We start from the raw sequence: 24,377 nt of genomic DNA on the forward strand, positions 1-24,377 counted from the left end.
TACTTAGTTGGAAGGGCTCTTTTGTGGGTAAAAAAAGGAAAAAAATTTGGAGATCCATTCTGTTATTTATTTTTTGGACGGTTTGGAAGGAGAGGAATAGAATAGCTTTTTGGGGGGGGCGGGGGAAGTGAATGGTATCCCATAGAACCTCAGAATTCCTTGCCTTATCCTTAAATATCCTAGCATTTCTGTATCGCCACACAACCCAAATTAAAGCAATATATGCAGTTTGCCACAATACTAGGCCTCTCTTGGATCTTTCCAAACCCTTATAATTAATGGTCATCATGTCAAAAATGCTCCTTGGGGGGACCCAATCCATCTTAGCTATTTGTCAAAGGACAATGTAAGAAGAGATGATCTGTTGATTCTCCATGCTTCATACACAACTTACAGATGTCAAGATTGAGAGCTTTGTAGGACCTTCTCAACTGTAGCAAAACATTAGTATTTAGCTTCTTGTGTGCCACTAACCAGATAAAGGACTTGACCTTAAAAAGGATTTGAGATTTCCAAACAAAATTAGTAGTGAAAGTTGGAGATGAATAAAAAAAGTGAGACAAGACTAGAAAGAAAGGTTTATTTGAGGTGATGTTTTCACCATTATGGCTGATGTTTTTAAGTAGATTGGCGGTGAGAGTGGAGGAGAGAGGTTCATTTGAGGTAAAAATAGGACTAGAGTGCCTCATTTACAATTTGCTTATGACATTATCTTTTTTTTTTTTCTAAAGCTTCCTTGGAAGAGTTACAATCTCTTAAGCTAGTTTTGTTGGGTTTTAGGCGTTTGTTAGGGTTAAGGATCAATCTAAATAAGAGCACTCTTTCTAGATTGCTCTTAGGAATCAAGTTTTGTTAGGGAAGTGGTTTTGGAGGTACCCTAAGGACAGTTCCTTCCTTTGGCATCAAGTTATCTTGAATATCTATGGGACACTAACAATATTGTTAGATGGTCACATTGTTGCCCTTGGAAGGCCATTGCACTTATTCTCCAAGTTTTTTCTGTACACACTTTGTGGTGTGTGATGAAACCAAAATTCGTTTTTGGGAAGATTTGTGGTAGAGGGATCAACCTTTGTATTCACAATTTCTAGGACTTTTCAAAGTTACCACAACTAGAAACTTATCCATTTCAATCATCTTGGGTAATTACACCTCTTTGTTTTGGGATCTTATCCTCCATTGGAATCTAATTGATGTGGAGATTGAGGATCTTGAAAGACTAATGATTTTACTTTCCCATGTTCATTTATCTCCTTTTGTTCTCGATACGAAAGCTTGGGCACTTTCTTCTTTAAGAGTATTTTTAGTAAAATCTTTTTTCTTAGCCTTGTCCAATTTTTTGGATTCAATTCCTTTCCACCTAGCTAATTTTTGTGGAAATTAGGAGTCCCTTCTACGATCATGGCCTTTTCCTGGTTAGTGGCGTAAAAGAAGGTAAATACTAATGACATGCTACAATAGATAAGGCCGTTCAAAGCCTTGAGCACTGATTGGTGTATCCTATGTAGGAGAAGTAGAGAGACTGGGCTTAGTTAGACAGTATTCGCAATATGATGGTTATTTCTTTCAAGTGCTTTGGGAACTCTACTAGAGGCAAGACACTTTGGAATATCGCTTGTCTCACTTTGTTGTGGATTGTGTGGAGGGAGGAATGCTAGGATTTTTTAGGATACTTGGAAGATGCCTGAGATGATGTAGGATTTGCTTCATTTCTATGTTTCTTTTTGGGATTACTATATTAACGTTTTCAAATCCTATCATTTGAGTGTAATTTAGCTTAGTTGGTTTTTGATATGTACACCCTAGGGTGAGGTTCCTAGATGAGCTTCAGGAGATGTTATACTTGTATGGGTTTTTTTGTTCCTTTTGTATAGCCCTCTTTGTATAGTGAAGGTTTCTTCGGGTTTTTTGATCAGGTTTGTATATCATAGGGTGGATTTCTTATATTTCTCATGTTTTTATTCACTTTTAATTAATACATTTGTTGTTTTGATTAAAAAAAAAGAAAAAGGAAAAATTAGAGCTAGAATTTTCTCTGTCCTAATCACTATCATTCTTAGTGCTCTCTGCCTTCATAGCCAATAAGTTGTTGTTTATTTTTATTTATTTATTTATTTATTTTTTCCCATTTGTATTCCATTAGTTTACAACCTTTTGTTAGAAACTGCTGCTTCAAATTAGGCCTTCATTGCCTTAATTTTTTCTGGACCTTAAAATCAGGCCCGCATGTTGTCAAGCACTTCAGAGGTTGATTCCTCAATATTGGGACAAGCCACAATCCAACAATCAATAGCACTGAGCGAATTCCGTAATATGGCAGGATCCTTCAAACTTGATGGGGGAAATTATTTAGAGTGGTTAGAGTTGGTAAACTCATATATTAAGGGGAAAGGGAAGTTGAGCCATCTCATTGGACCCATGGCGAGCAAGGATGATCGAAGGTTTGTTGTGTGAGATGAGGAAGACTCAAATAATTTCATATCTTTGGAGTTTAATGCAACCTGAGGTAAGCAGCATATGCATGTTCCTCTCCACAACCAAGGAAATTTGGGAGTCCATGTGTCATACCTATTCTATGGTAAGGGAAGTAGCCCAAATTTTTGAACTAAAGATAGGATTCACAACATCAAACAAGGTACTCTTTCCATAATTGAGTACTACAACGTTATCAAAAGTCTTTGGCTTGAACTTGATTAATATCAAAATTTAAGACTGAAGTGCAACATGGATGCAACAATGCATCTAGAGTTCATTGAACAAGAGAGGGTGAATGCTTTCTTGGTGGGTTTGAATGTGGAATTTGATTAAGGGTCCAAATTCTTGGGAAAGAGCCATTGCTCTCTCTAAATGAGGCCCTTGCAATCATTAGAGGAGGAGGAAGGAGAAATTAATGTTAGATAAGGGAAGCACTATGGACGAATCTACTTTGGCCATTTCAAAACCAAGTGGAAATGAAGGAAGTGCTATCTCTAATGTTGCGAAATTTGATAGAAACTAAGGTAAGAAAACAAGTGATGAAGACTCTATATGGTGTAACTATTGCAAGAAAAATAAGCACATGAGGGAAAGTTGTTGGAAGCTCCATGGCTAGCTCCCTGATTTCTTCAAGGGAAATGGGGGTAGATGGGGAAACTTTGGCTATAAATCACAAGCTAACCTTGCTGAAAATGGAGGAAAACAGTAGGAAGAAGGCTTTGGCCGAGAAATGGAGCTTAACAAGGAGGAAATGGACAAACTGAAACAGTTCATTTCTAGGCTGGAAAAACCTGAGGGTATGGTCATTTTGCTCAAGCAGGTAAGTATTCCCTAGCCTTGAGTGCCTAAAAAAAAAAATCAGTTTTCCAGCCCTTAAATCATTGATTTTGGGGCTTTACATGCCTAATTCTTCGAAAATCTTTTCTAGCTACATTCCATGCCTAGGAAATCAAAAGATTAAAATTGTTGATGGTACCATAGTAAATGTTGTTGGTTAAGGAGATGTCTTCCTAACATCTTTAACCTTAAGAAATGCCTTACATGTTCCAAAACTATCAGTAAATTTGTTGTCTATTCCTCAAATTACTAAGGGACCTAAATTGCTTGGTGAAGTTTACTCAATCTGAGTGTTTTTTTCCTTTCCAGATCTTCTTATAGGGAAAGTGATTGGGCATGCTAGAGAAGAGGGGGAATTGTATCTCCTTGAAGCTAAAAGTGGCATGACATGTCCTACTCCTCATACCTATTTGTTAGGACACCCTACTCCAACCAAGGAGCAAGTTTGGTTATTCCATTTTCGACTTGGTTATCCACTTTTTATTTATTTATTTATTTATTGTTAAAGAGAATTTTTCTTCATATGTTTGAAAAACTAATGATCAAAACTTCCAATGTGAGTATGCTAAACATCACCATGTGTCTTTTCCTTTGAGGAAAAAGAAAAGTTTTGTTCCATTTAGTTTGATCTATATATAGATGTTTAGGGACCGATTAAGGTTTATAACATTTATAGGGTAAGTTGATTCATTTTATTTGTTGATGTAGTCACTAGCTTTACTTGGTATATCTCATGAAGCGAAAACTTGAGGTTAGCACAATCTTTCCCATTTTTCATAAAATGCTAAAAAATTAATTTCATGCCAAAGTCCTAGCAATAACATCAAACAATGGAAGAGAGTACTTCAATTTATACCTTACACCTTATCTCCAAAAGTAGGAATCATTTGTTTTTCCTCTTGTAATGATAATCCCTAACAAAATGGGTTAGTTGAACGCAACAGTAGGCATCTATTGGAGATTACTAGGGCTATAATTTTTCAAATGAACGTTTCAAAGTCATTTTAGGGAAAGGCTCTCGTAATTGCTACATACCTTATAAATAGGCTACCCTCTCAGATTCTTAACTATCTTAGCCCTATTGAAATACTTTCAAGATTCTTTCCAAAATTTGATGGCTTTAATAGACCTTCTCCAAGGATCTTTGGATGTGTAGCCTTTGTTCATATCCATGCCTACCAAAGAAGTAAACTTGACTTGAGAGCCCTTAAATGTATCTTTATTGGCTATTCTCCTACAAAAGAGGGCTATAAGTGCTATCAGGGTATTGCACGTTTTTGGGAGGGAACTTAGTAATTTGGGGAAGTAAGAAGCCATTTGTGGTAATAAGATCTAGTATAGAAGCAAAATTCAGGGCTATGGCACATGGAATCTGTGAGCCTCTTTGGAACAAGATAATACTAAGTGATCTTGGAATCTAGTGGAAAGAACCTATAAAATCTACTATGATAACAAGTCAACCACTAGTATTATACGTAATCCAGTGCAACATGATTGAACTAAGCATGTAGAAGTGGACTGACATTTTATAAAAGAAAAATTTGAAAATGGGCTGATTTGTACTATTTATATTCCTAGAGAGGGTCAGCTGACTGATATTTTAACAAAGGGGCTTCCCACCCAATCATTCCAAACTATCTTAAGAAAGCTTGGAATGAGAAATATCTATTCCTCAGCTAAGGGGGAATGCGAGAAAATCTGCCAGCTTGTGTTGCAAATTTATGAAGATTCTTCCAGCTCATATGAGTTGTAGCAATTGTATAGTTGTATATAAAATTTTGAAGGATTCTTTCCTTTCCTAACATGCTTCACTTCTTTATCCTTGATAGCATAATTATAGGTATTGTTTTCTAGGCTATGTTTGGACAATTATTTTGTATATATTCATGTATTCCTATGCAATAAACAAGGTGGAAAGTATTATCACAAATGCTTCTAGATTTGAGCGATAACGTGGTATTAGAGTTAGAATTTTTTTTCTTAATCACTATCATTCTTAGTGCCCTCTACCTTATTTCTTCCTTTGTTTTCTTCTACTAATGGCGGAAGAAACTTTTATTGGAATCTTGTTGAATCAATTGAAGACAACAACCCATTTCAATAGTCCAACACTTTAGACAACTAACTTTTCTTTGTCATATGGATATGGTCTTGAGAATCTTGAGGTACTTGAAGTCAATTCCCGGAAAAAGGCTTATTGTTCCCAAAGAACAACCACCCTAGAATTAAGACTAATACAAATACAGATTGGGTTGGTTTTATTACTGATAGGAGATCTACTTTTGGGTATTGTACTTCTTTGGGAGGCAACTTGGTTATGTGGAGAAGCAAAAGGCAACTAGTAGTTGCTCGGTCTAGTGCTCAAGCTGAGTTTCAAGTTATGGCTCTTGGCTTTTGTGAACTCATGTGGTTAAAGGGTCTATTAAGGGAACTATAAGTGAATCTAGAGGATCCCATGAGACTATACTACGACAACAAGGCTGTAATTAGGATTACTTACCATGCAGTATAACATGACAAGATTAAGTATTTTGAGATTTATAGACATTTCATTAAGGAAAATATTGATAGTGGGTTGATTTGCACTTCATTTGTTGCATCCAAACTACAACTAGTTGATGTTTTCACAAAGGGTGTTCAAGGTCCTGCTTTCAACTCTTTGGTTGGCAAGCTGGCAATGGAAGATATCTTCAAAGCAACTTGAGGGGGAGTGTTGGAATCCAACAATTGTTTATGATTTTACCAAGTTTATTTGATTTATTCCTGATTTTGTGCATATTTAAATTATTTCACTATGTAAATTAGGGAAATTGTAATTTTAGAGGTTCTGTAGGATGATTTGTGGGAAGAAGTTTAGGAGTGTGTCACTTATCTTATTTAGTTTCCATTTATTGTACAAGTTTGAAAATTGTATATATATTAATTTTTCAATGAGAGAATAAGAAGATTCCTTATTTTCCAACAGTTTTGTGATAAGCAAATGGATATATATATTTTGCCAAGAACCTGATATTTTATGAGGTGATGAAACATATTAATGTTGATTGTCATTTTAAAAAGATATGACGGTTTAAAAATAATTATATTTTGTAGGAAACTTGAAATTTAGCAGGTAATTGTTTTCACCAAAGCATTGGGGAACCTACTTTAAGAGGGGTTTTATGGTGCTTGTTATAGGAATGGGTCACATTATGATTGCAGGATATATAAAGCAGATTCTCAGGCAACCAAGTGGAGTAGGCTTATCTCTCATTCTCTTCTCATCATCTCTCCTTGTTCCCTCTCTATTCTTGATGCCCTAAGAGTTGTGATAATCTCTAAGTTCAAAGCAACAATAAGAATCCATCAAAGCTGAAACTGGGAAATTGTTGTAAGTTATTGTTAGTTTGACACAAGTTAGTTAAGTAGACTTCCATGGGCAACTTTGAGAAGAAGACTAAGGTCTTGTTTGACAACTGTTTTTAGAAACAAGTTTCCATCTTTGAAAACATGGTTGACAAATTTTAGACTAAAATTTTTTTTGACAATTTCTTTGACGAAGGGATGACTTTTTTGAATAAAGTTGAGGGGTATTCAGTTTTCTTTTTTGTAGTGTTTTAAAAGCTAATTGGACACATAGAGAATAGGCCACAAACACTGCATTGTGCGGAGGAGCATGATACCTATATGAAGAATAGATTGAGAAAGCAATTTTTCATAATTAGTTCTTGATCAAAATTTTGTTCTTGAAAACAATAAATATAGAATTGGTGTTGAGAAGTAAGAACTGTTATTAAAAATTGATTTTTGAGAACTGTATTAAAAAAATGTTGCCAAACAGATCTTAAATTCCTGGAAATGTAAGCTGTGAAACCTTATGGTGTTCTATTGTATTGACCTCTGATCATCATCTGATTGATTTATCCATGAGGGTTTTCTCACTTTGTAATTCTTGTTGCTTAGATTTGTGGGTTTTGAGCCAAAAAAATAATGGGTAATAGCCATATGTAGAAAATAGAAAGATAGGAAGGCTGGCAGCAGAGGCCTAGTTTTGTTTTGTGTCTCCCAGTTTGTTTATTAGTTAGTCATATGTGACAGAGCAATTGACTAGAGAGGAAAAAAATTGAAGTCTTTGGCATCTCTTGGAATGGAAATATATAATTCACATAGGAACATTTTAGTAATTTTAACGATTATGATTTCCCAGCTTTATTAGTCTTTTGCATGTGGATTTGTATCTTGTTCGGTTTGTCTTTTATAGAAATTTAAAATTTGGATATTCTGGTAATTTCTACTTCTATAAGTTTCTAATTTATTGGAGATCTTTAGTTTCTCTCACTTTGTAATTCTTGTTGTTTAGATTTGTGGGTTTTGAGCCAAAAATAATAGGTAATAGCTATATGTAGAAAGTAGAAAGTAGAAAGATAGGAAGGCTAGCAGCAGAGACCAAGTTTTGTTTTGTGGCTCCCAGTTTGTTTATTAGTTAGTCATGTGTGACAGAGCAATTGACTAGAGAGGAAAAAAAAATTGAAGGTCTGGCATCTCTGGGAATGGAATTATATAATTCACATCGGGACATTTTAGTAATTTTAATGATTATGATTTCTCAGGTTAGGAGTCTTTTGCATGTGGATTTGTATCTTGTTCAGTTTGTCTTTTATAGAATTTTAAAAGTTTGATATTCTGGTAATATCTACTTCTATAAGTTTCTAATTTGTTGGAGATCTTTAGTTTCGAGTTGGAGCTTTTCGATGAGTTCAATCGATTACATCACATATGTTTAGAAACTAAATTATAGGTTTGAGTGTTATTGGATTTCTATGTTAGCCTGTTTTTTAGACTTTTTTTCCTTGCCTGGAAGTTTTCAAGTGTTTACAGTAAGATCCCATGGAAAGTCAAGCTGTTCTTTTAAAAAATATTATGTACTTAACAATGGTAATTTCTCATGTTTTATTTTATTTTGAATCTAGAACATGGATTTGGAAAATGAACTCTTTATCTGAATGGTCCTGATGCTTTATATAGTGAGGGGTTTGATGATAGTTGATGTTTTTAACAATTATTATCATTTTGCTATTTCCCCAAGACAGCTACAGGCATGAAGATTTAATAGTGTTATAAGTATTAAAATGATGGTGAAAAATGATATTTATATTAAGTATGACGGAAGGTAGATAGGAATGAATATACTTCTTACTGCCTAGCTTACCTCAGGCCAATAACTAAATTTTGTGTTTTGCCTAAGGCAAAATATGGTATTCTCGCCTTGACATCATCTTTTTTCTTCAACTACATTGATGCCTTGGGGGGCTATATGTAGCAGCAGCTGGTTTTGGTTGATAGAACTTTCATACCTAAATATTGAATACTAATGGTTGATAAAGCTCATATATTTAAATATTGAATACTTAAGGATCCTTGGAATTTTTGTTCTTGTTTTGTCCCAAGGCCATTTTTTAAATAGAATGTCCTCCCTTTTCTTTGATAATATAAAATTATCCACCTTTTTGTAGTTGACACCATGTGTGCATTTTCAGGACAATCCAATTGAAATTTATGAAAGAGCAAGCACCATATTCCGAGTTGAGTCTGAGCTGGTGAGCTGACTAATATTTACTAAATGTTTTGTTTCACCTAGTATGTATTGTAAAAAAAATAAGGGTTCATTTGAATTAGTTACATGTTTCCAGCGAAGTGAACCACTCACTTATTTCATTTATTGGACAGTTGCACATTTGGGACTTCTCAGGGCAGACAACCTTACTTCTCATGAATGACAGAACTAAGTCAGCAAATGATTATCTGAGTCGATCAGATGAGGTAACTAGGTGATTTCATTATTATTGTTAATAACTTGATAATTTTTTATTATTATTTTTTAAAATTTTCATATGTGTTTTGTATTGCATCCTTTGGATTCACAAAGAGCCAACAGTATCTCTTCAGGTGTTGGTGGTGTGTTCAAATGGGAAGGTAGTTCTTTTTTTTTTTTTTTTTTTAATTTTTTAAATTTTAATAAATAAGAGATGTGTTAATTATGAATAAAGAGTTCATGAGAAGGGTGAAGAACCCTCCTCACAAGTACACAAACCTTATCAAAACAAAGAACTCCGGCATCCAAGGAGATATATACTAAAAGATAGATTATAAAAGAATAAACAAATGTCCTCAAACTTAGCTAAACTCCTCTCATTGTTAGTCCAACCCTATTGGTTTACACACCAAATGTCAATTCAACTAAATGACACTTAAGAGGGATGCCTTTAAAATCGTCAATACAAGTGGTCCAAAAAAGAAGTGAATTAAATCCTACAACATATTTGGAAAAGTATATATGGAAGCTATGATTGGAATGGAGGTGGAGTTATGAAGTGAGGAGGATGTGTATTTATAGAGAACGATCAGGTGGTGCTGGGTCCACTGTCCATGACACCATGGCTCCTGAGGTTTGGATGGGGAATTAATCATTTTGGATACGCAAGACCTCCTGGACACCATGGCTAACTTTCGTGCATACATGCATCACCTTATATTCACTATTTATTCATTGATAACCATCTATACTCCATGGCATATTCTGCATATACACATTTTGAATAAATTCAAGTACATAAATTTTACAACTTACAATGAGAAAAACTTATTAAGATTCATTATTCCTAACATTTTAGATTTTCATGCAACCAAGATAAATATTAAGGGTGGCCATGCATTTTTGCAAATTTTATAAAATTGATATACATACTAGGTTAGGTTTCACTTCATTCAGGCGCGTACTTTGTGATGCGCCTTGCGCCTAAGCTATAGGATACTTTTGTGCCTTTAAAACTATGGTTTTTCACTTACATATGTAGTTTATGTCTAAGAGCAAATCATTTGGTTCATTTTCTTACTCTTTTTTCCAAGTGGTCTTGGGAAACTAGGGTGGAAAGAGCATAAAGCACTTGGTCATCGATCTCAAAGGAAATTAGTATACATGATAATAGCAATTGATTATTTCATCAATTTTATTTGTTACTGTTTCATAGGGCTTTGGCTTCTTAGATGGTAAAGGGGTGGGGTGGGGTTGATCTAGTGTTATGATAGTCTTGTAAATGTCTCAAATATAGTTATTTATGCTTTCTAGTACATTTGTGTACTTGATGATTCTTTCTGTACTTAATGAAATTAGTCAATTTGATTGGAGTAGCATCCTTCTCTAATTACTAGTGCTTATGTGTTCAAGACTTGTTTAGCTGGAATTTCAGTAGTAAGAATTAGCCTAAGAGTTTGATTTGAAATAAAAATATCCCTCTTCGGTGAATTGTACTTGTAGTCTCTGTTTTGGAGTTGGACTTACCTTAGAGTAGGGCCTTGAATGTTTGAAGTAACTTAAAAAGCGAAGGGCATTTTTTTTTTCCATTTTATTTTGAAGATGCATAGAAAAAATTCTCTTGTTGCTATTTGCTACAAAAGCCATTTCAAAAGAGCAACGTATTTACAAATAAGTTATTTTTATGAATAGTAAACTTTGCCTTGATTTGCTAACTCTGAATGGCTTCTGAAGACTGCTATTGCATCATCTGTTTAGTTAAACCCTTTGACATTGTAATGCTCTTGGAGGCTTTCAAAATCATGGTAGGATCTCCAAAGTTTACCCCATAGATTTCAAACATAATTTTATATTCTTCCTTGTAGACATACTTCATCTCTTTCAACTGTCAATGCCACATAACATCTCAAAGAATTGAGTGGTCCACCTTGGTCATTTTGGTGGTCACCTTCTTTGTTCTTTTATTCTACCAGGTTGGGGGTAAAAACTGCTGAACTACCCACCCAACCTCCCCACCCACTCTCTCTTTCTTTCTCTCTCTCACAGTCACACATACTCAAAATAATTGAAGTAAACCATGTTCCAACTTCAAGGAGGGTAACCATGAGGTTTCTTGTGCCTTTTGCAGTGGAAATTAAATTGTTTTTAAGTTATTAACTTGAAAATTATTATTATTTTTTTACTTTAAGTATTAAGTTTGTTTAGTAAAGTTAACTTAAATTTATTATAAATCATCAAATTGACATATTGACATTTGTTAATTTTAACTAATATTTATCCTCATTGATTTTAACTCATATTTATTTGCATTAATTTTAAGTAATAAATTTATTAATAAAATATCCATATTTAAAATATTGTAGATATATAAGATAACCATAAAATATTTATTATAAAAAATGAGTCATGGACTTAATTATACTCTCATTAGTGTGGGCAATGGGACAATAAAGATTTGAGATTAAGAAGTTAATTATTTGGACTTAATACTTAAAAATAATTTTAAGTTGTAAGATTAAGTTATTTTATCAAACATGCTTATTTATTTATGACTTAAATTTAGTTATTATGTCATATTAAGTCATTAAGTAGATTTACTAAATACCCTCTAAATCTTGAAAAAATAGAAGTCTTACAATGTTTAGGAAACACATTTGGATTGCAGTGCACTATAAGAGTTTGGATAAACTTCATCTCTATTGAATTGGGTATTAATCCATTGTTTTCCTGTGTTTTGGCGCATAAGGTGTTTTCTCCAAAGGCAGAAATTGAAATACAAGCACATTTGTGCTGTAAGTATTTTTGCATGGCTGTTAGCTGTTCCACTCCATTGATGCTTTTTTTTTTTTTTTTTGTGCATACTTCAAAGCAGATTCTCCTGGAATTGCAAGTCTACGGATTGACTGATTCCATGAAAGGTAGAGGAGGGAAGAAAGATGACATGATGGTAGGACAGACTAAAATGGAAGGCTCTTTTGTCAGTGGTTCACTTAAGATGAATGGGAGCACTGGAAATGTTGATTCTTATTTCACCCTTTCCCATACTAAACTATTTGGTAGAGGCTATAGAGAGGCTGGTTTTTTGGGTTTGACTGGCTTGCACAATCTTGGGAACACGTGTTTTATGAACAGTGCCATCCAGTGCCTGGTGCATACACCAAAACTTGTTGATTATTTCCTTGGGGACTACAGGAAAGAAATAAATTACGAAAATCCGTTGGGGATGAATGTATGTAGATCATATATTTGCTTTATTTTTGGTAATAAATTATTCCTGTTCTAAATATGTTTTGTCCTTTTTTTACCATTCTTGCTTTGTTTCCGTCTTGCCCTACATTGTTTATCTATTGCATATTTTCATGGTCAGGGTGAGCTTGCTTTAGCATTTGGAGATTTATTAAGGAAGTTATGGGCTCCAGGAGCAACACCAGTAGCTCCAAGAATGTTCAAGTTAAAGCTTTCTAGTTTTGCTCCACAGTTCAGTGGCTATAATCAGCATGATTCCCAAGTGAGAAGTTTTTCTTGCTTTTATAGGTCAATTAGTTTTTCCCAACTCTCCTCTTATATTCTCAGATCTTGTCTTTTAGATTAATAACTCTTGCATAAGAAGGAAATATAATTTTTAACATGGTCTGTTCTCCACTTAGGAATTTCTCGCCTTTTTGTTGGATGGACTCCATGAAGATCTCAATCGTGTGAAATGCAAGCCTTATATAGAAGCTGGGGATCCAGATGGGCGTCCCAATGAGGAAGTAGCGGATGAATATTGGCGGAATCATCTGGCTCGCAATGATTCGATCATAGTTAATCTATGCCAAGTGAGTCTTCGAATTGAGGCTGCCATGTCTTCTGGATTTTTGGTTTCTAATCATGCATATAACAATAACTCTAAATGCTGAAAATATCTAATGGTTTGGCATTTATGCTTCTAATAAGATTTTTTATGTTAGCACGTCAAATGCTTCAAATTGCTAGTTTTTCAAACTTACCAGGGGTTTATGTTCTAAAAAATTCTCAATTATTATTACTAGCTTCAGTCAAAAATTGGTCATTCATAGCTTTTAGTATATGGGGTAACCTGTCTCCTTGATTGATTTCATTCTTTTTTTTTTGCTTATTTTATAGGGTCAGTTTCGGTCTATGTTGGTTTGTCCTGTTTGCAAGAAGGTGTCTGTAACATTTGATCCATTCATGTACCTATCACTACCACTACCCTCAACAACAATGCGGACTATGACTGTGACAGTCTTGAGCACTGATGGAACTACTTTGCCATATCCATGTACTGTTACTGTGCCAAAGTGTGGGAGGCTCAAAGACCTTATTCAAGCCTTAAGCATTGCATGTTCTTTAAGGAATGATGAAAGACTTTTGGTGGCTGAGGTAAATTGGAATATCTTTATTTTCAAGGATCAGTTTCTTGCATATTATGACAGATTTTCCTGCATATATTTATGCTACAATTTGCCTCTGAGCCTTAGACGTGAAGCTTAGGTTTACTTGATTATTTTGAATCGAAAGCTAATTATGTTCAAAAGAAAGGATGCTTTTAAAGTCCTTAACAAGAAATAAATGTTTGTTTTGCAAGTCATGCTGGCAAATCAGGATGTTTCTGAAGGTCATATATTAAGATTCAAAATTTTTTGCTACATTTCTTTCTTCTATTTTTATTCTGCATTATGGGATGCTTTGTACTTTGTAGATATATAACAACTGCATTATTCGTTACCTGGAGGAGCCATCTGATTCATTAGCTTTGATTAGAGATGGTGACCGACTTGTTGCTTATCGGCTATCAGAAGATTCGAAAGATTGTGATACATCCTCCTTGGTTGTGTTTATGCATGAGAGGGTAGAAAAGTAAGTTCATTCTGATTCTGATTCTTATTGTCAGTATGCTGTTCTTTTTACTTGATTAATTTGAGTGATTCAATATGCTTTCCAGTGTGCCCCTGGTGCAGACCCCCTACCTCTTCCTTTCATGTTAAAGGATCTATATAGCTATATAGTAAGTGGATCCTGTTAGGTGTTCTAATTTAGCAATATAAAAGAATATCAAGAATGTGATTGCATAAATAACTGGCAGCTTTTATTGTCTCCTTAATGTGATAATAACATGATGTTAAGATTAATTGATTTTTGTTTTGCTACTTGAGAAATTGCTTCTTGTGTATAACCAGTTGCTTGCAGGCAATCACACAGAATTGCTCAAGTCATTTATAAAAAAACCTGTTTTGTCTTCTCTTTAATCGTTCACAATATGTGTCTCTGCATACCTTTCAATTAATCCACATTTGGTGCATTGATATTCTATCCTTGGTCTTTATGTGGTTTATTTTGTGCTCGATGGTTGATTTGGCAATGTGTAATGTCAAATTGTTAAGAGTAATATGATAATGTCCTTCAATTACAGAATTATAATGTTGAATTGGTAAAATTTGTTTAGTTTATTTAAGAAAGCAAAGATTCTCATATGGCATGCTGCATACTGTGGTTGGAGAATTCTTTTATTTTGAGGTGATAGAGTCATCGGCAAAGTAAACTTAGACAGGGGGAGCGGGCTTGGATCTCAAAGGAAGGGAGGATATGGGGTTGGTCATTGAATGATCATAATTGTTTGAGATGGATCTAGGATGATGTTTTATCTTAACATGATGTGGGCATTGCCCATTCAAAAAAATTGTTACCAATTTGGTTGGCACTCCCGTTGTTGTAATGCTTGGGTCATTGATTTTTGGGAGGGGGTAGGTGGTCAGGGCAGCCAGTCCCAAGAAATTTTCTGGATGGGTAGTTGGGGATGGTTTAAGCCTTTTTTCCAGAGCATTAACCTGTGGTGCTGAGGGATGGTCGTACTGATTAATTAATTAATTGATATATTTTTTAGGGGTGGAGGGTGGGTGGTTTTGGGATGGGAGGCTACCTAATAACAATGTTCTAAAAATCTATTGAGGCTTATGCCTTGAGGCTCGCCTCAAGGTGAGGCTATGCAATTTAGCCTTAAGGCTATAGCCTCAATAGAGGGTAATTGAGGTTTAAGCATCACCTGATTGAAGCTTATGGCCTTGAGGTTATAGCCTTGAGGCTATTGAGGCTTAAGCCTCAAATATTAAAAGGGTTTTAATGGGTTTAGGGCCTTCATCGACTTTTTGTATACATTTGTTAAGAGGTTTAAGCTTCAATATTTATTGTTTGTAGTGACTTGGGCTTTTATGGGGTTTTGGTTTGAATTTATAAGTTTTGTTTTGCATCCAAGATTAGGGTTAAACATTTTAATAAATAAGGGTTTAGTTGACTACCGATTAACCCTTTAAATGGAAATGAAAGGAAGAGATTGGGAAGAAAAAAAATAAAAGAATTGTTAATGATTGACTTTATATATAATCATTATCTTATTATTAATGAATAAAAGAAAAAAGATCATTGTAATTAATGGATAGAAGAAAAATGGATTGACATTAACATTGATGGAGAGGATTATGGAGTAACTGGATATAATTATGATTCATTATAGGATCCTACTAGTGATAGTATGCATGAGAGAGAGTTGAATTTTTTTTTTTTTTCATTTTTTTTCTTTGAGTAGAAATGAAATAAAAATATATTAATAATAGTAAAGGTATAAGAGAAGGATGAGAGATCTTTCCCTCAAAATACAAAATGTTATCAAAGTAAGAAGACACCCCTCTAAACAAAACTATACACAGATTACCCCAACTATCTCAAACTTTTGAATCACAAACCGCAAGCCAATCCAATTGTATAACACTAAGAGGAACTCCTCTAAAAGAAATAGTACAAGAGGCCCATAGAGAGGAATAGAAGTGAAGTAGATCCCATAAGATCCCTTCTGATCCCTCCTTATCCTAAAAAATCCTAATGTTTCTCTCTTGCCACACAATCCACAATAAGGAGAGAAGCAATTTTCCATAGTGTGTTGCCTCTTATTGAATTCCCAAAACCTCTAAAAGCAATAATCATCATGTCTCCAATACTTCTTGGTGGAATCCAATCCAACCTTGCTATTAGAAGCTATTGAAACTGATAGACAATTAATTTGATTATTATATATAGTATAGTTTTCTTATTATTTAATTTTCAGGTGATTTTATTGGAATTATTATGATTTTTAAGATTTTTTTTCTTTTTATTATTATTAAAGTTGAGACTTATGTCTCGTTCCACATCGAGGCTTACACTTCATCTCATTTGAGTAGAGCACCTCAAGACCGCCTTTAGCGTTTCAAAATATTGCCTAATAATGCCATTTTTTTTGGTTAAATAGGCCTGACTGTTTTAGTCTAAGGATGCAGGTCCCTTTTTCCATGAAAAGGGAGGTTTGGGTTTTGTTAATGTCATCTGAAGTCAACTTATTCACTTGGGAGGCAATTTTTGGAGAAAAATCTCACATTGGATCATCCAACAAGATGGTTTTGACCATTAGCATGTTGTCCTTTCTCATTTGTTTTAGGGTGTCATGCAATTTATGGTGCTTAGTGTCTTCTTTGTTTGGGGAGTTGGGGGTGCTACCCTACTCTTTCAAGTGAGTTGATGTTAGGTTAGCATTGAAACTTTGTTAGGAAGAGGAGGAAAAGTTTTTTGGAGGAGCATCCCTCCTTGTCTGTTTTGGTAGGAGCTTGGTGTGGCACTTTTGAATGCTTTGTTCTTTTGATCTAATGTGGTGTTAGATTGTAACTTTGCTCTTCCTTGACTTTGTTGACCCTATAGGAAGGGGTCAATGGTGTTGTTGGTGTCCTGGGCACTTTTGTTATATACATGGGGTGCATCCCCTTCTGTTAGGCTCTCTTTTGTTAGGGCTATACATGGGTGCCCTGGGCACTTTGTTCTTGACTTTTGTTATATACATGGGGGGAACATGAGAAGGAAGAAAGAAAAACAAGGAAACAAAGGTACTTAGATTATATCAGAGTAAGAGGGAAAAAAACAGCATCAGATACTTTGTCAGTGTATTGAGAAAGGACATGGAAAAGATGTTGATATGGTAGTGAAGCCATCTTCCCTACTTGTGGTTGCTTGTATCTCACATATAGAAGAATAAATTGATGGTTTATTTCTAAGTGTTGTATTATCCACCTTAGGAGATCTCTAGGCTAAAACCTAACTCTTTAAACAACTCTAATATCTCATGCTTTTCCCCCAACTGTTGAGAGAAAAATTGTAAAAGATTCTTGAACTGGGAAGTGTACCAAACAATAAGAAGTAATGAAGGAGGCGAATTGACTTGTTTTTGGTTTTTGGGAGGGGTGGGCAAGCAAAGTAACTGGAGAGGAAGGTTAAGAGTTGAGTGTGGCAGTAATGGGTATCTCCAATTCCTTTTTGTTACCAGAGAGGAACAATGTGGATTCAAATGGGGTGGGAGGATATTGACAAAATTATGGCACAGAATAGTGCCTTTTGGGTTGATGGGGTGACTCTTTAAATAAGGGTTCAGATCTGTTTTCTCTGAAAAATTGGGCAATGTATTACTGGCAATCGAAAGAGAGCCTTCATTTGGCTATGATGAGTGATTCCTTTTTCTGTTCAAGTTTGAAGAAGAAGGAGAAGCTAAATGTTGAGGGTGGGGTTAAGAAAATTCGAGGGCAAGCATTTACAACTGAAGAGGTGGTCTCCAGGAGCTGATTGTTTCAAGAATATTCAAGTGAAAGTGTTTGCAGCTGTGGGGAAATGATCTGTTTAACAAGGTAAGGAACCTTTGTGGGTTTTGTAGCTGTTGATGAAGATAATGTTTTGAAATTTGCAGTAGGCAAGGATCCTCGTTCGCTCAAATGGGAGAGTGGTCCCAAGCTTTTGCAAGTAGTGATGAGACTTTCATGTTTCTCCATTCAACTTTGGTGGGGGATCTCTCCATGGGTGGTGGAGGTCAAAACAAAGCTTGGTTGCAGTAGGATGGAGGTCAGGGAAGGAGTGGGGGGAGATCCCACATACTTGTAAGGAAGTAGGGGATGAGGGTTGCATTTAGGAGTGGTTGAAAATGAGTCTCCTAAGGGGTGCAAGAGTGGCAGACACAACTTTTTTCTGATCCTGGTAGAGAGGTGGGGGGTTGGGACTGGTAGTGAAGAGGGCTTTCCTTGTCTCGTAGACCTTAGGGGTAGTTTGAGGGAAGTTGTTTTAGATGGCCTATTTGCTCTTAATTCTCATAAGGTCCTGGAATGAGCTTCATCTGGCCCAGAGAATGTGGGTTCTAAGTTGAAGGAGGCTCATGGCTGTTCTATGGGCTTAGGGGTAGTAGGCCAAGTTTATTTACCGGATGGTGCTTTTTCTTATGGGTTGGGTGAGGATGGGCTTGCTAAAGCTCCCATCAGCCCATCTTGTTCTCCTTTTAGAGGGTTCGGCTAAGTCAAAACCCACTTTTGTTTTTAAAGCCAAGGAGAAAAGAGCCCACAAGGGATTCTCGGCTTTCCTCTCTGCGATGTGAGGGAGGGCAATGAGCCTTCCTTCATTGTCGACGCGTTTGAGCTCTCAATATCGGTGGTGTGCCCCATGAACACGAATGAGGCCCTCATGGTGGAAGTGTCAAGACACCTTGGTTCTCTCTCTCTCTTTTTGTTTCTTCTTTGGGGATTCAAGATGGTCTTTTGTTAGAGGGATGTGCAGTGGGTACTCTAGTTGCTCCCCTGGGAGAGGGTTGCAGCCTTTTAAGGATGTTTATGGTGGATGGAACCTCAGTGGAGTTTGAAAGGGTTGAGGATGCCGAATAAAGCTGTCAAGTGTGATACATCTAGGGAAGAGTGGGAAGGTCTTGGTTCAGTTCAGAGGGAAGAGGTTCCTCTAGAGGATTGGCCTTTAAGCAACTTGGCGACTTTCAACAACTGGTTGGGCATGCTGACAATAGGTTTTGAGGCTGAGATTTTGACCCCTTCAAAAAAATGAAGGCTAGAAAAGAGGTGTGAGGAGTTGGAGGGTGGGAAAAGGAAGAAATATCTTCTTCAACATTTGGAAGGGAATTAAAGAAACTGGAATGTTTTGTGAATTGTAAGGGAGCAGAAGGTAGACAATCAAGAAGTGATCTTACTTTACCACTCTCTCACTTGCTTTGTTTTTTTGAAACTTCTAAGATTTATTTTTTGTCCCAAACAAAAGTAGGAGGCATAATTTTTTTATTTTTTTTAATCTTTTATCTTTATTTTATACAGAAGTATAGATTCAAAGAACTGGTTTGTAGGACTTTTGTGATTGTAAATGTACCTGTACATGATTATAATTTTAGATTTTTCTTGATCATTCTCTTTGCTTCTTAGCCATCCCTTGAAAAGAGTGCTAAAATTTGTTTCTCTCTATCTCTCTCTACCTATTAAATTTGAAACTTATCAATTCTCATTCTTAGGCCTCGTTTGGGATAACTTCATGTTTTTGGCTGAAGCAAAGTCACAATTTTTTAAAAGGCAATATTGGTTGTAAAAGTTTTATTAAATATGAAAGAACTTCTAACATAAGCCAAAATAGAGCTTCTACAAAAAGCAATATTTTCAGGACTTCTATATTAAACTATTTTTAAAATTATAAGCTCTTTGGACCGAATTAGCCAAACAGGCATAGAAGCTCTTATTGACCTTAAGAAAGAGCTTTTTGCTTCTCACAAGTTGATCCAAATAGGGTCTTTTATTTATTTACTAACTGTTTTTACTTTCTGTTGTCAGACATGACATTAATGGGAAGGCAGAATTATGTCGGAAGATGTTTGGCATTCCTCTTGTAGTAAGAATGTTGGAGTGTTCTAATGGACGTGATATCCGTAAACAGTTTCTGAAATTACTTGATCCATTTTTTATGCCCACTGAAGATTCCTTGGATGATATTACTGCTGGAAATGCTGCTAATGAAGACACTGAAATGGAGGATGCCATTAGCTCCACAGTTTCCAATGGTGATGCGAACTCAGATAGCGAAACAGGGGATGAACTACAATTGGGTAATAATTTCTCATTTTATTTAACAGATGAGAAGGGGTCAACAAAGGGTTCCAATATAAATATGAATAAGCTGGAGCTCATCTCTCAGTTGCCCAGGAGGTTGAATGTGCTTGTTCATTGGCCAGATAGAATGATTGAGAAGTATGATACATGCCTTCTCAGTTTGTTGCCAGAGATCTGCAAGCCTGAGTTATTTGCAAAGAGGCCTCAGGAATCTGTTTCTTTATACAAATGCCTTGAAGCTTTTTTGAAGGAAGAGCCTCTTGGACCAGAAGATATGTGGTTAGTGCATACTTGAATTTATCTCTTGTAGTAGCTATTAAATTTTCATATATAGGTATCTTGTTAGCATTTGAGGTGTTTTATTTAGTTGTTATTTATTCATCAGAAAATGAAAGATAATAGATTAAAGAGTGCCTAGAAAAACCAAGGTGGAGAGATCCAAGTATATAGGAAGTATACAGAAAGCTCCAATAGGCAAAAGAGGACCAAAATAAAATAAAATAATTCAAATGTCAAATGAAAGAGTTACAGAATGAGTACTCTCAAACATCTCCATCTCCAATAATGGAATGCTCTCAGGAAACAAGGACTCCAGTGATCTTGTCCTTCTCTCCACCCTTAAATCTGCCAATCTCTAAGGAAACCAGCCTAAGAGAATATAATAGGCTGTAAGGAATATCCTTGCATCATTTTCCTATCCATAACTTAGCTCTCTAACCATCCTTTACTATAATGCAGATCTTGGGCCAAAACTCCTCCCATCTGTTCCCAATAGCTTTCTATACTCTTACAAATGCCTTCACTACCTCTCTGAAACATCACCATTGTTTCTCTCTCCAAATTTACCCAGATGACACATCTCCAAATGTAATCCTTCTTAGTAGCATACATTCATCGCCATTTGCCTGGCAAAGCTTGGATTAGTAAGCCTTCAACCAGACTACCACTAATTATTTTCGTTTTCATGGACAGTATCCCACTTCACTGCATGTAGCTTCTTAGCTACAAAGTGATACCCATGGAAAAATCTTGTTGAATCTTCTCCAAACAAATTTTATTTGCCTTGGGGAAACAAAAAGTAGAGAGCATTAACCATGCCCTTTGGACAAGTACTCTTCTTCCAAGAGGTCAACCTCCCCTTGAGCCTCTCCACTACAGAAACCGAAACTGCATGAGTTCAAAGGAGCCCCAATGGACAGCTTAAATGTGTTAAAGCAAACTTCTCTCTCTACAACATCCCAATCCCTATACCTCCAGTGCCTCCCCCATTGTATCAAACTCATGGGGATATACTTTCAAAAGGATGCAAATTTGAAGCACACGAGGACCACCTCAAATGACATAATGCCCAGGTAAGCCTCACAGAAGAGAAGACTAGCATCTGCTAGAAAGATAATGACAGATCACCACTCCCTTTCCCCATCCACTCCTTGGATTCTTTTTTTTTTTAAGTTTTTGATAGGCCCATCCACCCCCAACTTTAAAACTATTAAGAGGCTCACTTTGCACTGTCCTAGAAATGAAAAGTGTGAGGAATTCCATAACCAGACAAGTGGATAGAGAGATGGCTGCCTTGTCTCAAATCACTAGAGAAACAAATATAATCTAACCTAGTCATTTCTGCCTAAAACCCCTCTTATTCAAAACTATTAGTAGAAATGTCCAATCAACATGGTCATAGGCCTTTTCAATATTAAACTTGCAGCAACCTCCCTTTGGCCTTTAGCGACTCAGTTGGTTTACTTCTCATGGCATGTCTTATTTCTATTTGGTTTGTTCAATGGATCGATTGAAGACCCTACCTAAAGAAAATCTAATTCAGGAAATTTTTTAATAGTATTCTTATTAAGAGGGAAAAAAATTGTGGTGGTATAAACACCATTCCTTCATGATCATTCAATTTTTATACAATCATAAAGTTTGTCCTCTACCCTCCTTTTGCCCTTTCTTAGCACTGTGGGTATATTCTCATTCCCTTTCTAATGCAGATGTTGTAATCATATGTTAATTGTAGGAACTGCCCTTGCTGCAAGAAGCATCGGCAAGCCAGCAAAAAATTAGATCTTTGGAGATTGCCAGAGATTCTGGTTATCCATTTGAAGAGGTTCTCATACAGCCGGTTTTGGAAGAACAAGCTGGAAACATTTATTGACTTCCCCATTGATGATCTTGACCTGTCGACTTACATTGCCCAAAAGAATAGTCATTTGTCTAATCATTACAACTTGTATGCCATCTGTAATCACGATGGAGGCATGGGAAGTGGTCACTATACTGCATTTGTTCGTGTAAGTGGTGTTTCTTCTATTTTATGGATTTTTTTTTTTTTTTGTTACTAAAATTTACATATTTTTAAGTATCTACAATTATTTATTACATCCTGAAAGTTGCACTGCATACAGAGCCAGCATAATCCAGATGATTACATCTTTGTCATATTTGTCTGACATCTTTTTCCTTAAGTTCAATTTTCTGATAATATTAGTCTCTCACTTTTTTTGAAGTCTACAATATTTCAGAGCTTCATAAAATATACTTTATGGACTAAGTGTTGTAAAATCAAAGAGGTTTTTCTATTTGGTAGTCCTGTTACTGAAATTGATTTACTGTGTGGTGAATGCACCATTGCTGCAGAAAATGCTTTCAATTAAAACACTAATTAGAGTGCATTTGATGCATTAAATGAATGGTTTCTTGCAGTTTTCTCATTGTACAAGAGAAGCTCATTCATGTTCAAACCCCTAGATTTTCCTAATTTGGGATTGTTATTTTCCTTCCTCTATAAGTCTATAATTCTTGCATGTATGTATGTGCCTTGTGCATTGTTGTTCATACATATTTTCTAAAATGCTTCCTGGTCACTAGATAAATTATGTTTGTATGATGAAGTGCTCAATAAGCATGTACTAATTCTGTGTATTCCCATTTAGCATGGAGGTAATCAGTGGTATGAGTTCGATGACAGCAGGGTTTCTCCCATTGGCGAGGATGAAATAAAGACATCTGCTGCTTATGTCCTTTTCTACCAGAGGATCCCAGATACGTGCTTAACATAGTGGCATGTTACAACGATTTGAAACTAGAATGAATAAGAAGTGGAGTACCTGTTCTTTGACACCTATTCATTTATTCATCTCTTTGAACTGGAAGCAGCATCTTTGCCATTGGTGGAGATAAGCTGGCTGGGATGGAGCAGTAACAGAGTATTAATATATAGCTTAAGAAGGGAGCCAATGAAGGAGGGAGAATTTTACCCAAGAGGCAAGATCCCTTTTCTTTTGTTTTTAAATTTAAATTTTTTGGTTTCCTGTGTTTTATGTATATTGCAGCTTTTAAAGAAAATTCTGTCTTAAAAATAAATACTTGAGTTGTCATGAAGATTCCCATTAGTTTTTTTTTCCAAAGGGTAGTTATAGGAATATGTCCAGCATACTTGTGTAAATTCATATGTTAGGGCAAGGACAAATCTTTTGTGTCCTCTTTGTTTCTTGTGATTTATTAGCTTTATAGATGTTCTTGTTCTTCACTCTTTTAACATTTTCAAAATATCTACATTTCATCTTAATCTTATAGTGAAGCTGTACTTTGAGTTGGGATTGCTCCTAATCAGCCAATACTTGCAAACTGTGGTCCATTAAGGTCCAAGGTTTAGTTTGGACTAGGTTCAGTTGTAAGTTGACCTAGTCCCATCTGAAGATAGTTGAATGTGCATAATTTAGAGCTCCTTATTAACATGATTTCACATGCAATTCATGTCACATGTAATCAACTACCTAAATAATTATGAAATTTAATAACACATTGAGTTTATAGGAGCTGAATTGAAGTAGAAGAGCTATATATATATAGTTAAAAATGAAAATTTCCAGACTTATAGGCTTTGTTTATGTGAGAAAAAGTGCAGGTGCTTTTGAAATATGGGTTGGTGCAACCCAATTACTCCTTTGTTGGGTTGCCTTCAGGAGGGGTAGGGTTTGGTACCTCAGTGGATTGGTAAGGACTAATAATGACTCATGGAAAACTGGGTTTGGTAATAACTTGCTGGAAACCTTATCCATACGAAATATACTCGGTCAAGGTCAATTATAGAAACAATTTAGGTGTATGATGAAGGCAAAACTATTTTAATTACTGCAGTTAGTGGATGACATTATGGGCAAGAGGATAATCAAACTTTGAGCCATTCATGTATCACACCACATCTGATTCCAGAAAAGAAACCACAAATTCGTTGTGGTCCCAGAAAACAAAATATTACAATTGGGAGGGTAGGAGGATAAATAGAGAGATACGTAGGAAACCGTGGGATAATAGGAGGGTAAGGGAGGGTTAGTAACAGTAGT

General features: G+C 35.6%; 1 protein-coding gene across 1 annotated transcript in view; it reads left to right on the plus strand.

The window, feature by feature from the left end:
* The window catches only part of LOC117920365 (ubiquitin carboxyl-terminal hydrolase 8-like), a 31,593-nt gene extending 7,989 nt beyond the window's left edge, over positions 1 to 23,604 (plus strand). The window contains exons 4-13 of the mRNA XM_034837836.1: positions 8,829 to 8,888; positions 9,019 to 9,111; positions 11,976 to 12,332; positions 12,471 to 12,611; positions 12,751 to 12,921; positions 13,229 to 13,486; positions 13,806 to 13,963; positions 19,759 to 20,313; positions 22,049 to 22,322; positions 22,965 to 23,604. Coding sequence (XP_034693727.1) covers positions 8,829 to 8,888; positions 9,019 to 9,111; positions 11,976 to 12,332; positions 12,471 to 12,611; positions 12,751 to 12,921; positions 13,229 to 13,486; positions 13,806 to 13,963; positions 19,759 to 20,313; positions 22,049 to 22,322; positions 22,965 to 23,090 — 2,193 coding nt within the window. The 3' untranslated portion in view covers positions 23,091 to 23,604. The remainder of the gene's footprint in view (positions 1 to 8,828; positions 8,889 to 9,018; positions 9,112 to 11,975; positions 12,333 to 12,470; positions 12,612 to 12,750; positions 12,922 to 13,228; positions 13,487 to 13,805; positions 13,964 to 19,758; positions 20,314 to 22,048; positions 22,323 to 22,964) is intronic.
* The last annotated feature ends 773 nt before the right edge of the window (positions 23,605 to 24,377 follow it).

The sequence above is a fragment of the Vitis riparia genome, chromosome 8, assembly GCF_004353265.1.
Source record: "Vitis riparia cultivar Riparia Gloire de Montpellier isolate 1030 chromosome 8, EGFV_Vit.rip_1.0, whole genome shotgun sequence".
Classification (NCBI taxonomy): domain Eukaryota; kingdom Viridiplantae; phylum Streptophyta; class Magnoliopsida; order Vitales; family Vitaceae; genus Vitis; species Vitis riparia.